The sequence below is a fragment of the Leuresthes tenuis genome, unplaced genomic scaffold (genome assembly GCF_036924035.1).
Source record: "Leuresthes tenuis unplaced genomic scaffold, fLeuTen1.0.hap1 SCAF_9, whole genome shotgun sequence".
In the NCBI taxonomy this organism is placed as follows: Eukaryota; Metazoa; Chordata; class Actinopteri; order Atheriniformes; family Atherinopsidae; genus Leuresthes; species Leuresthes tenuis.
Genome location: NW_027325363.1, coordinates 36,855,068 through 36,869,412, shown reverse-complemented (window position 1 = coordinate 36,869,412; position 14,345 = coordinate 36,855,068). Strand labels below are relative to the sequence as shown.

The following is a 14,345-nucleotide window of genomic DNA, read 5'->3' as shown; positions in this document are numbered from 1 at the left end:
TTTTGGCTAGGTCAGCCCCCATTGCCACTTTACTGGAAAAATGACCGGGAGTTGTGAATATGTAGCAGGTGTGTAGCTAGCTGGAACGTACTCCAGCCAGTCCATCACAGAGACAAACAACCATGCACACTTACCCTCACACTCACTCCTAGGGTCAATTTACCAATTATCCTAATGTGTTTTTGGATGGTAGGAGGAAGACAGAGTATCTGGAGAGAATTCAATTCAATTCAATTCAATTCAATTCAATTTTATTTATATAGCGCCAGATTACAACAATTGTCATTTCAAGGCACTTAAGTAATATAGTCCAATTCAAGCCAATTGGAATTCAATTCATTGTAATCATAATCCAATTCATTCATATAGAGCCAATTCAAAAAACAATATCCTAGCTAAGGAAACCAACAGATTGCACGGAAACTTGTCTTCAGTCCAATCTCCCGTCCTGAGCGTGCTTGTGGCGACTGTGGAAAGGAATGACTCCCTTTTAACAGGAAGAAACCTCTGGCAGAACCAAAACCAGGAAGGGTGGCCATCTGCCTCGACCAGCTGGGGTTTGAGAAGACAGAAAAGAGGGAAAAGAGCGGGGAAAAAACACCATAACGCCATTCAAAGGATACCTGTTGGAACAGGGAAACACAAGTTAATAACCACAATAATGTCACATGTACATAAAATCAATTGTGAAATTAAACAGGAGAGAAAGAGAGCAAAGTGAGGAAAGGTGTGACAGATGAGGTCCCCCAGCAGTCTAAGCCTAGAGCAGCTTAACTATGGGATGTTTCAGGATTACCTGAGCCATCCCTAACTATAAGCTTTATCAAAAAGGAAAATTTTAAGCCTAATCTTAAAAGTGGAAAGGGTGTCTGCTTCCCGGACATTTACTGGCAGCTTATTCCACAAGAGAGGGGCCTGATAACTGAAGGCTCTGCCTCCCATTCTACTTTTAGAAACTCTGGGAACAACAACTAAACCTGCAGTTTGGGAGCGAAGTGCTCTGTTAGGAAAATATCTTACAATGAGGTCTTTAAGATATGATGGAGCTCAGTCATTAAGAGCTTTATATGTGAGGAGAAGAATCTTAAATTCTATTCTGAATTTAATAGGGAGCCAATGAAGAGAAGCTAAAACTGGAGAAACATGATCTCTCCTGTTAGTTCTCATCGGAACTCTGGCTGCAGCATTTTGGATCAGCTGGAGGCTTTTCAGAGAATATGTGGGACAGCCCAATAATAACGAATTACAGTAGTCCAATCTTGAAGTAACAAATGCATGAACTAGTTTCTCTGCATCACCCTGAGACAGGATGTTCCTGATTTTAGCAATATTACGAAGGTGAAAGAAGGCAGTCTTAGAAACCAGTTTCATATGTGCGTCAAATGATAAATTCTGGTCAAAAATAACTCCAAGGTTCCTCACTGTAGAACTAGAAGCCAAGGAAATACCATCTAGAGTAACTATATAACTAGATAATTTCTCCCTGAAGCGCTCAGGTCCAAAGAGAACAACTTCAGTTTTGTCTGAATTTAAAAGCAGACAGTTCTGAGTCATCCAGATCTTTATGTCTTTAAGACAGGCTTGTAGTCTGACCAACCTATTGGTTTCATCTGGTTTCATAGATAAGTACAGCTGAGTATCATCAGCATAACAATGGAAATTTATGCCATGCTGTCTAATAATGTTACCTAATGGAAGCATGTACAAAGTAAAAAGAATTGGTCCAAGCACAGAACCCTGAGGAACTCCATTACTTACTCCAATGTGTGAGGAAGATTCTTCATTTTCAAGAACAAACTGTAATCTATCAGATAAATATGACTTAAACCAGCCTAATGCAGTTCCTTTAATCCCAATAACATGTTTGAGACTCTGTATCATTGGTAACTTTCACCAGTGCTGTTTCTGTGCTATGGTGCAGTCTGAATCCTGACTGAAACTCTTTAAACAGATTATTTCTATGTAAATGATCACAAAGTTGAACTGCAACTATTTTTTCAAGAACTTTAGACAAAAAAGGGAGATTGGATATAGGTCGATAATTAGCCAACACTTCTGAATCAAGAGTAGGTTTTTTAAGTAAAGGTTTAATTACAGCAACCTTAAAAGTCTGAGGTACATATCCTGTCAACAAAGACCGATTGATCAAATCTAATATGGAAGTGTCAATTAAGGGGAAAACCTCCTTGAACAGTCTGGTTGGGATTGGGTCTAAAATACAAGTTGATGGTTTAGAAGAGACTATTGCTGTTGTTAGCTCAGAAAGATCAACTGGGCAGAAGCCGTCTAAATACAAATCAGGTTCGAAAGATACTTCTAAAGCTGCTCTACTTGATGATACATCAGTGATAATAGTGGGAAGGATTCCATCAATCTTCTCTCTGATAGAAACAATTTTATTGATGAAGAATCTCATGAAATCATCACTGCTGAGAGTTAAAGGAATACATGGCTCAACAGAGCTCGGACTCTTTGTCAGCCTGGCTACAGTGCTGAAAAGAAACCTGGGATTATTCTTATTCTCTTCTATCAATGATGAATAATAAGCAGTTCTAGCTTCACAAAGTGCTTTCTGATACGTTATTAAACTATCTTTCCAGACTAATTGAGACTCTTCTAAATTAGAGGAACGCCACTCTCTCTCCAGCTTTCTTGCAGCCTGCTTTAAAGCAGCTGTGAATTATACCAAGGAGCCAACCTCTTCTGACTGATTACCTTCCTTTTCAGAGGGGCAACATTGTCCAGTGTTGTACGCATTGAAGTTATAGTGCTGTCAACAAGAGAGGCGAGTTCAACTGGAGTGAAATTTAGGTAGCCGTAAAATTCTTATCAGAAGCCGTATAGTCAAGTAATGTAAATTCAAAAGTTATTAAAAAATGGTCAGACAAGACAGAGTTATGAGGGAACACTGTTAACTGTTCACTCTCAATGCCATAAGTCAGCACAAGGTCAAGGGTATGACCACTGCATGCATGGGAAGAACATGTAAACTCCACACAGAAAGGCCCTAGCAAGGACTCTAATCAGGAATCTAGCCTATTGATCTGCTTAGTTATTCTTTTTTCTTCCCTGTAGCTAACCTGTAGCTAACCTGTGTCTCACCACATCTGTCTTTCTCTTTCTGTCTCAGGATGGAATTATGATGGGATGGATTTGAATATGGCCAAATGGACAGGCATGCATGCCCGTCTCCTTGGCCTGGCTTTTCTGCTGTTGTGCTTGATCTTCAAGTCATCAGTCTGCTATGACCAGAACACCTATGAAGATCCTGAGGATAGATCCAACTTCAGCTTCACTCAGTCTGTCTACCATGCTACAATTTATGAAAACTCAGCGGCACGCACCTATGCCAACAGTAAAATTAAAATGGGCATTTACATGGACAAGGTCTCCTGGGAGATTCGATATAGAATCACTTCAGGAGATGATGAAGGTTTTTTCAAGCCAGAGGAGTATGTTCTTGGTGACTTCTGTTTTTTGCGTATAAGGACCAAGGGAGGCAATGCAGCTATATTGAACCGAGAGATTCAGGACAATTATGTATTGACAGTGAAAGCTTATGTCAAGGGAGAGGCTCTTCTTGAGACCTGGACTAAAGTCAGCATCCAGGTGTTGGATATGAATGACCTACGACCCTTATTTTCCCCCACGACATACTCCGTCACGATAGCAGAGAACACCCCTCTCAGGACAAGCATAGCACAAGTTACTGCCACAGATGCAGACATTGGCTCCAATGGAGAGTTTTACTTTTTTTTCAAGGAGGAAATGGAACTGTTTGCAGTACACCCAACTAGTGGTGTGGTATATTTGAGTGGAAATCTTAATGTAGATGAGAAGAACCGGTATGATTTAGAAATCCTGGCAGTGGACCGTGGAATGAAGCTGTATGGAAACAATGGGGTTAGCAGTACAGCCAAGCTTTTTGTTCATGTAGAGCGTGTAAATGAGCATGCCCCAGTTATGAATGTAATCACCCTCGGCACCTCAAGGTTAGATAAAAACCCTGTATATGCCATGGTCACTGTTGAAGACCTGGATGAAGGCTTAAATGGAGAAATTGATTCAGTTATCATAGTGGGTGGGGAACCCTCTGGGCAATTTTTTGTAGAAAAATATGGAGAAAGTGAGTTTGCTGTCAAAGCGTCTGAGACATTAAACTGGGAGTCTTTCCCTTATGGCTGTAACCTTATATTGCAGGCTAAAGATAAAGGAACCCCACAGAAGTTATCTGCTGAAAAGATTGTCCACATAATGGTAAAGAAATGGCAGACTGAAGAAGCTTATTTTGAGAAAGATTTGTATGATATTAGTTTAAATGAATTTTCACCACCAGGCACTATTGTAGGCGCTGTTAAAATAAGGCCAGAGCCTGACGATGCAGATTATATCTTGTCACCTTGTGCAGATTCAGCTTTTTTTCAAATTAATAGCCTAACAGGTGTTATCGCCACCACTGGCAGCTTCACTCAGGTATCCCAGGATGTTTTTTATCTTGAGGTACTGGAAAAAGTCAGTGATCTCAGGGTAAAAGTGCAGATAACTATTGAGGATGCCAATGATAAAACACCAATATTTGCTCAGACTTCCTATGAAGTTTTTGTTAATGAAAATCTACCAGTTGGGACTAATGTATTAACACTATCTGCAGTGGATAAAGATAAAGGTGAAAATGGATATATAACTTACAGCATTCCCAGCCTTCAGCCATTACCTTTCAAAATAAATCAGTTTTCTGGTGTTATCAAAACCACTACAGATTTGGACTTTGAATCCTCACCAGAGATCTTTGTGTTTGCTGTCAGAGCTTCTGATTGGGGGTCACCTTACAGACGAGAGAGTGAAGTCAGTGTAACAATCCACTTGGAAAATGTAAATGATAACCAGCCACTGTTTGAGAAAGTAGCCTGCCAGGGGTTTATTGCTGCGGATTTCCCAATAGATGAAGTAATTATTACAATGTCTGCAATTGATATAGATGAGTTAGAGCTTGTAAAATATAAAATTATTTCAGGAAATGAGCAGGGGCACTTTGACCTCAACCCTAATTCAGGGGTCCTTACATTGCAACATTCCCTCGCTACATTGGGTCCAAAAAATGGTATCTTTAGTTTGAAAATAGCTGCCACAGATGGTGAGAAAGTTTCTGATCCTACATTTGTCAATATTTCTGTTGTTCATGGAAAATCATTTCCCAAGCATTTCACTTGTAAAGAAACAAGGGTAGCCCTAAAATTAGCAGAAAAGTTACTGAAAAAGTCTAAAGCTACCACCAAAGTTAAAATCGAGGAAGATTTTGTTGATATTTTCTCTGTCAATAGGCAAACACCCCAGTTTGACAAAGCATTTCCCACCGCTGTTGCTGTGCAGGAAGACCTAACGGTTGGCTCAAGTGTTTTCAAGGTGAATGCATATGATGGAGATACAGGTTTTAATGGTCAGATTCTGTACTCTATTTCAGATGGAAATAGTGACAGCTGTTTCATCATTGACATACAGACTGGCCTTATCAGTGTTTTTCTACCCATGGACAGAGAAAAGAGAGATCACTATCTCCTTAACATAACTATCTATGACCTTGGTGTCCCACAGAAAATGGCATGGCGTTTGCTTACTATCCACATAGAGGATACAAATGATAATGTACCTCTGTTTTTGCAAGAAGGATATCAAGTGGTCATACCTGAAAACACTGCCATAGGTACAGATATCATCCAGGTTGAGGCAACTGACAAAGATTTTGGACCCAATGGGGAGATTGTATATTCTTTTTTGACTAGAACCATCCAATTTAGTATCAACTCCACTAATGGAATTGTATATGTTGCTGGTCAGCTAGACAGGGAGTTAGTGTCTACTTTTAACCTGAAGATTGAAGCTTGGGACAGAGCAGACAAAGGGAGCCGCAAGTTTTCTGTGACTACACTGAAGATTATATTGGAAGATGTAAACGACTGTCCCCCACTATTTATTCCAAGTGTGTACAAAGCTAGGGCTCTGGAAGATGTTCCAGTGGGAACTGTTGTGGCTTGGCTAGAAACCCAGGACCCAGATCTAGGGTTGGGAGGTCAGGTCAGGTACTCTCTAGTTAATGACCACAATGGATGGTTTGAATTAGATAGGGTCAGTGGAGCGATTAGGCTCACAAAAGAACTTGACTATGAGACCCAACAGTTCTACAACCTCACTGTGAAAGCCAAAGACAAAGGAAGGCCTGTTTCTCTTCTCTCTGTCACATTTGTGGAATTGGAAGTAATAGATGTGAACGAAAACCTCTACGCTCCATACTTTTCCCACTTTGCCCTAAGGGGATTGGTAAAAGAGGATGCTCGCATTGGAACTACTTTGCTCCAAGTCACTGCTAATGATGATGATACTGGTAGAGATGGAGAAATCCACTACGCTATTCGTGATGGAAGTGGGCTTGGCCGATTTTCCATAGATGAAGAAACAGGTGAGTTTTCATTTCAAAATTCTGCCATGTAAATCAGATTTGTAATCAGTCAGTACTGAGAAGTGTGTTGTGTAAACTTTCTTAAGTGAGTCTGAATAAAAGAACAATTACGTTACGGAAGTATACTTGAAGTTTACTTTTTATATTCTATATTTTACATACTTAATAATATTGTGAAGTATACTTGACTTATACTGAAAAGTCTAAGACTGATAATACTTACACTTATACTTTAATAATAAAGCTTATACTTGTACTTTGGTATACTTTTTGCTTCTTTCTGCCTCAAAGTACTAATACTTAGTTTATCTTGATCAAAATACAGAATAAATTCAAGTCATCGACTCAGCAAAGAAAGACTTGATGTCATAGAGGCTCTTTGTTTTTGAAATAAACATATTTAATGATTTAGGCAGGTATTTGTAAATATACTATATGGTATCTTTTAAAATGTTATATGAATATATCAAACTTGCGTAGTGGTAAGTGTGGTGTATTGGGGATGGTCACCTTCAAACAGCCTGTGTGTAGATGATGCAGGAACAACTCTGCTGACACAGAGTTGGTCGAACACAGAAACCTTTATTGGCAACCAGGTCCATATCCTACCCACCTACCATTATAAGTAGCTTTGGATAAAAGCGTCTGCTAAATGCATTAATATAAACATAAAAAGTATGCTACAAGAGTAGTAAGTCTTAGTCATTCTAAGTTCATAAAAGTATACTTAAAGTATACTTCAATAAACTGGAAGTATATACCTAGTACACTAGTAGAAAATAGATGAGTATACTTGTTGTAGACTTGAAAATGTACTTTTGGAAACTTACAATCACCTTATAATATATACTTAAAGTATACTTTTGGAAACTTAAAAATGTTTCAATTTAGACTGAAAACTATTAAATTGATTTATATATAAATATAAAATAAATTTGAATAATTAAATTAATAAAATTAACTTCAAGTATACTACTTTTTGCTAAGGGTACGTATGAGCTGGGTAAGATAACACAATGGTGCTGGCAAAAGACCATCACTGTTTGTGTAAGAAGATACTTTGCTCTCATAGTTCTTTGTTGAGCTGAGATAATCACTAACAGTGCAAGCTGACACAACAGCATAAAAGACATGTATAGATTTCCTAATCAATTTAGAAAAGAAAATTCATATATAGAGTTTTGCTTCACTGTACCTCCCTCTCAGTCATTTGACCAACAAGAATATGTACATGTCAACACAATACATCGGACACATAAAATCCTTCAGACTCAAATTGTGTGATCACAAGCATTGTAAAACATAATATGAAATTATTATTTTTTTTTACATGGATATCTCTATGGTTATGAACAAGCTGGGGAATAATACAACTTTATTTATCCATTATGGTCATCATTTGAGTCTGAATCAGAGGTGTTAAGGCTTGAATGAGGGTGTGGGGTTTGGTACTGGAGAGATTAAAATGAAGCCTATGTCTAGAGATGGCGTGATCAAAAGGCAATTGAAGGGACCAATACTGCAGATGGACGAAAGAGGAAATACCAAATTCTCATACCAATGTTATGCTGATGATACCCAGCTCTATCTGTCATTCCCACCTGACGATCACACGGTCTCAGCGCAAATCTCAGATTGTCTCTCTGACATATCAACATGATTGAAAGCCCATCACCTACAACTTAACGTCCCAAAAACTGCTGCTTGTCTTCCCAGCCAAACCAACCATACACCACAGCATCTGCATCCAAACCGAATCCCTATCTCTTGCTCCATCAAAGGTAGCTAGAAACTTGGGTGTCATGATTGATGACCAACTAACCTTTAAAGATCACGTTACCTCTGTTGCTCGTTCACACCGCTTCGCATTGCTAAACATAAGAAAGATCAGACCATACCTAACCCAACATGCCACCCAGTTCCTGGTGCAGGCCATGGTCATCTCCCGCCTTGACTACTGCAATGCTCTCCTAACTGGTCTCCCAGCCTGTGCTGTGAAACCTCTGCAGATGGTCCAGAAGTGGCGGCGCATCTAGTCTTTGATCAGCCGAAAAGAGCACTCATCACTCCACTGGCTACCCTTAGCCGCCCATCTATTTGAATGCTCTTGCAAAGGCTTATGTCAAAACTCGGTCCCGCCGTTCATCGCAGGATTGTCGTCTAGCAGTGCCTACACCACGCTTAAGTCAATTCAAACTCTTTTCATGTGTCGTACCATGATAGTGAGATGACCTACCGAGTGCTACCAGAACAGGGCCCTGTCTATCTTCAAGAAACTCTTGAAAACCCAGCTCACCCAGGGAGTGAGAAGAGGCCGCATTCGTACCACTACCAGGTACCAAGAAGCAATGCCTTGAAGGAGTTCCCAGAGATGCTGAGCACTTGTTGGCTTTTTTGCCTTCACTCTGAGTTCCATCTCATCCCAAACCATCTCATTTGGGTTTAAATCAGGTGACTATGGAGGCCAGGTCATCTTGGAAGCACTCTATCACTCTCCTTCTTGGTCAAATAGCCCTTACACAGCCTGGAGGTGTGTTTGAGGTAATTTTCCTGTTGAAAAATAAATGATGGTCCAACTAAACGCAAACAGGATGGGATGGCATTTCGCTGCAGGATGCTGTTGTAGCCATGCTAGTTCAGTGTGCCTTCAGTTTTGAATAAATTCCCAACAGTGTCACCAGCAATGCACCCCCACACCATTACCTCCTCCTCCATGCTTCACGGTGGAAACCATGCATATAGAGTCCATCCGTTCACCTTTTCTGTGCCGCTAAAAGATACACCGGGTGGAACCAAAGATCTCAAATTTGGACTCATCAGATCAAAGCTCGGATTTCTACAGGTCTAATGTTCATTCCTTGAGTTTCTTGGTTCAAACAAAACTCTTCTGCGTGTTGCTTTTCCTTACTAGCATTTTTTAAGCAGCTATTTGATCATAAAGGCCTGATTTGGGGCAGTCTACTGTGAAAAGTTGATGTAGAGATTTAATTCAGTTTATTTACATATATCGCCAAATGACAACAAATGTCATCTCAAGGCACTTAAATAACATAGTCCAATTCAAGCCAATTGGAATTCAATTCATTGTAATCATAATCCAATGAAATCCAATTAACAAATTTCAAAATAATCCAATTCATTCATGTAGAGCCAATTCGAAAATAATATCCTAGCTAAGGAAACCAACAGATTGCACCGAAACTTGTCTTCAGTCCAATCTCCCGTCCTGAGCGTGCCTGTGGCGACTGTGGAAAGGAACGACTCCCTTTTAACAGGAAGAAACCTCTGGCAGAACCAGACTCAGGAAGGGTGGCCATCCGCCTCGACCAGCTGGGGTTTGAGAAGACAGAAAAGAGGGGGGAAAAACACCATAACACCATTCAAAGGATACCTGTTGGAACAGGGAAACACAAGTTAATAACCACAATAATGTCACATGTACATAATATCATTTGAGAAATTAAACAGGGGGAAAAGAGAGCAAAGTGAGGAAAGGTGTGACAGATGAGGTCCCCCAGCAGTTTAAGCCTATATCAGCTTAACTATGGGATGTTTCTGGATCACCTGAGCCATCCCTAACTATAAGCTTTATCAAAAAGGAACGTTTTAAGCTTAATCTTAAAAGTGGAAAGGGTGTCTGCTTCTCAGACATTTACTGGCAGTTTATTCCACAAGAGAGGGGCCTGATAACTGAAGGCTCTGCCTCCCATTCTACTTTGGTAGCAACAAGTAAGCCTGCAGTTTGGGAGCAAAGTGCTCTGTTAGGAAAATATCTTACAATGAGATCTTTAAGATATGATGGAGCTCGGTTATTAAGAGCTTTATATGTGAGGAGAAGAATCTTAAATTCTATTCTGAATTTATGTTTATGTTTATGCATTTGGCAGACACTTTTATCCAAAGCGACTTACAGGTAGGCAGATAGGGTAAGGGGGTCTTGCCTGAGGACCCCTGCTAGAGGTCGTACCTTTCATGCAGGAGATTTGAACCCAGGTTACCTGCATGAAAGATGGAAATCATACCACTACACTATCCAGCCCTGAATTTAACAAGAAGCCAATGAAGATAAGCTAAAACTGGAGAAACATGATCTCCCCCGTTAGTTTTCATCAGGCTGTAGCACTTTGGATCAGCTGGAGGCTTTTCAGAGAATATGTGTAATAATAATAAAGAATTATTATAGTAGTCCAATCTGGAAGTAACAAACGGACTAGTTTCTCTGCATCACCCTGAGACAGGATGTCCTGATTTTGGCAATAAAAGAGCCCGAGCTCTGTTGAGCCATGTATTCCTTTAACTCTCAGCAGTGATGATTTCATGACATTCAAGCTGATATAGGCTTAAACTGCTGGGGGACCTCATCTGTCACACCTTTCCTCACTTTGCTCTCTTTTCCCCCTGTTTAATTTCTCAAATGATATTATGTATATGTGACATTATTGTGGTTATTAGCTTGTGTTTCCCTGTTCCAACAGGTATCCTTTGAATGGTGTTTGTCAGGCTTTGGTGTGAGAAAGGGAGGAGCCAGATGCAGACTTCTCAAATATTAAAAGGTTTATTCCAAAGGAATAATATGGAACTATGGAACAGAATATGGGGAAAAAGGCAGGTAAGTGAAGGGAGGATTTTGTAATGACTTATGGTAACTTGGAAACTATAAACTGTGGGGAGGTGATTCGTGATGAGGTGCAGCTGTGGAACAGAAAACAGGTGACTTGAGTGAACTAAGTAACGGGAGAAAAAACCTGGCAAGAAAATAACATGGAACCTGAAAACATGAAAAAGAACCTGAAACCATCACAAATAACCTGAAAACAAGAGAGACCAAACATAAACCGTGACAGTGTTATGGTGTTATGGTGTTTTTCCCCCCTCTTTTCCCTCTTTTCTGTCTTCTCAAACCCCAGCTGTTCAAGGCGGATGGCCACCCTTCCTGATTCTGGTTCTGCCAGAGGTTTCTACCTGTTAAAAGGGAGTCGTTCCTTTCCACTGTGGCCACAGGCATGCTCAGGACAGCAGACTGGACTGAAGACACGTTTTGGTGCAATCTGTTGGTTTCCTTAGTTTGGACATTGTTTTTGAATTGGCTCTATATGAATTAATTGTATTACATTGGATTATGATTACAATTAATTGAATTCCAATTGGCTTGGATTGGACTATAATATTTAAGTGTCTTGAGATGACAATTGCTGTAATTTGGCGCTATATAAATAAACTGAATTGAATTGAATTGTGGCTAGCTGATCTGTGCAAGCTCTTAGCGCAGTTAGTAGCCTTCAGACTTCTCCTCACATTATGCTTTGAGAATGTGAGTGATGCTGGCTCAGCAAGGAGGGCTGGTGCAGCTTGCAGGTTGGCTGCTGCAATAGACGCCTCGAACTGCGCAAAAAAAGCGTTAAACTCGTCAGTCACCGCTGGCGTTGGCGTAGTCCGTAGTTCTCCCATATATGCTTGGAAATGGAAATGCATCTCCATTTTGTATCTGTACCACCTCTTAGCCACTATCACAGCCTTCCTCAAGGTGTAAGAAGCAGCCTTGCCTGACATGTCACCTGAAGATACGGGGATCCATGCTTTGAGAGCAGTTCAAACACTTGAGTCGATTCATGGCTTTTGATTGTGGAATAGTCGAACCATTGTCAATGATGTCGACCAGTGTGCCAGTTAAGGTATTAACAGTGTCCAAGAACTCGTCGATGTTTGTGGAAGTAGACTGGAACACCTCCTAGTCTATATCACTAAACACGTCATCCAGCATCTGACCTCTTCCATCATGGAGCTTCCTGGAGAAGTCTTTGTTTATATTCTGATGCGAGAAAGATGGCAACATGGCAGATTTCCCAAAAGTCGGTATGGAGAAGCTATTGTAACAATCACTTCCATGGCCACAGGTGTAGATTCAAGCACCTAGGCATGCAGACTGCTTCTACAAACATTTGTTAAAGAATGGGTTGCTCTCAGGAGCTCAGTGAATTCCAGCGTAGTGCTGTGATAGGATACCACCTGTGCAACAAATCCAGCCGTGAAATGTCCTCACTACTAAATATTTTTTTTAAATATTAATAATTCCAACTACCTGTTTCTGCCTTCAAATTCATAATTGGTGTTTTTTCATGAAACAAATGTCTTACTTTAAACTTTTTTGCGTTCTACTGTTGATGAAGCATTGCTTTATCAGATTTGTAAATCATTGCACTTTTTTCAAATGACATTCAAATGACATCTTTTTTCAAATGACATTTTAGACAGTGTCTATACTATTTTAAAATTTGGATTGTTAATTGTCTTAACTGAAACGTAAAAACACAGTCCTGTTATTACTGAATTACTAAATCACTTTATTCATAATTTTGTCCAAAGTATTTCCATGTTTGTCTCTTTATTTAACAGGGTTGATCTACACCATTGATACATTGGACCGGGAGAGTGAGGATTCTTATTGGCTCACAGTGTATGCCACTGACCGTGGTGTGGTTCCTCAGTTCACCACTATCGAGGTGTTCGTTCAGGTGGAGGATGTTAACGACAACGCCCCACTAATCTCTGAGCCCCTGTATCGGCCCTCAGTACCTGAGAATTCTCCACAAGATGTTTCTGTAATACAGATCCAGGCCCAAGATCCTGATGCCTTGCCTTCTTCCATTGCTGACTGGTTCAATTATCGTATTATTAGTGGCAATCCACAGAATTTCTTTACCATCAATCCCCACACTGGTGAGTAATCATGTGTTTATCTGTGTGAGTGAAACAAGCACTGTACTCATTATCTGAAGTTTTGCAGAATATAAACTGATGGTCTCCATATTAGGGGCCAAGTAGCTAATGTGGTTGATTGAATAAAGCATTGAGAAAAAAGTTTAAATAAGAAGACATGAAGAGACAAGAAAGTGTTATAAAGGTTTCATGTGACATGTTAGACTCTATTTTACATCCAATGACTTTGTGTGTTTTGGGTGGATGGGATAGCTACCTAATCTCCATGCAGCTTAAGTGTAAATACATCCAGGAAGAATTCAGGAAATGAACACAATTGCCCTACCTGAAATCTATTAGGTTTACATTAAATGAAAAATGTGTAAAACAAAGTAGCTCTTAAAGCATCATAACTTTTACTCCCAGCATAACATTAACAGTGTCAGTAAGAATTTTGTAGAAATATCTTTACACTCTCCCATTCTCATAATTTACCTGTACCCTGTTCTTCATCCTTATTGTGACGATAATTGAGGATCAATGTATCAAAAAGAAATGTCCCCTGGAATGAATATTATTTGTTGAAATAAGTATTTTCAAATAATAATTAAAAAATAATAATAATACTATTAGTGACTGAACTACAACATTAAGAGGGTAATCAACTGATTTTGAAAGTATCTCATTGATCCGATTAAACTTTAGTAGGTGTTTGTTCAGATACATGCCCTGAAAATAATTTTTATTTTTTTTAAATTGTCTTAACTGAGGAGATCATTGAAACTGGCATCGATCTTGTTGGGTTTGGAGAGGGGTCCAACAGGCTTTTTTGTTGGTGTTGTGGTGTCCTTTCCATACCTAATACTGAAACTACTCAGGTGTAACTCCTCTCCTTACACCTGTAAACTGTCATGAGACTTTGGCATAAATAGCTCCTAAAATCGAATTCCTGTTTCATGATAAAGCTCCAAATGTTGCCATGAAACAGTTTGGTGAAAAATAATGAGGTTTGAGTAGGATCAGGTAAACCAGGTAAACAGTCCGACCAGGCAGATAAATCCAAAGGGAACAGTGCAAAAAGGTTGTTGAGGAGGGAGTCCAGCAGTCCAAAAATCACAGAGTCCACACAGGGTTAGACAAACAAGTCCAAAAGGCAAAAAGCCAAAGAGATAGAAGACGGATGGGTTTATCAGGA

General features: G+C 39.7%; 1 protein-coding gene across 2 annotated transcripts in view; it reads left to right on the top strand.

Moving 5' to 3' along the window:
* Positions 1 to 14,345, top strand: part of LOC140314812 (protocadherin Fat 3-like) — a 217,785-nt gene that overhangs the window by 25,591 nt on the left and 177,849 nt on the right. For both annotated transcript variants that reach the window (XM_072393187.1, XM_072393186.1), the window contains exons 2-3: positions 3,131 to 6,454; positions 12,848 to 13,171. In XM_072393187.1, coding sequence (XP_072249288.1) covers positions 3,148 to 6,454; positions 12,848 to 13,171 — 3,631 coding nt within the window. In that variant the 5' untranslated portion in view covers positions 3,131 to 3,147. The remainder of the gene's footprint in view (positions 1 to 3,130; positions 6,455 to 12,847; positions 13,172 to 14,345) is intronic.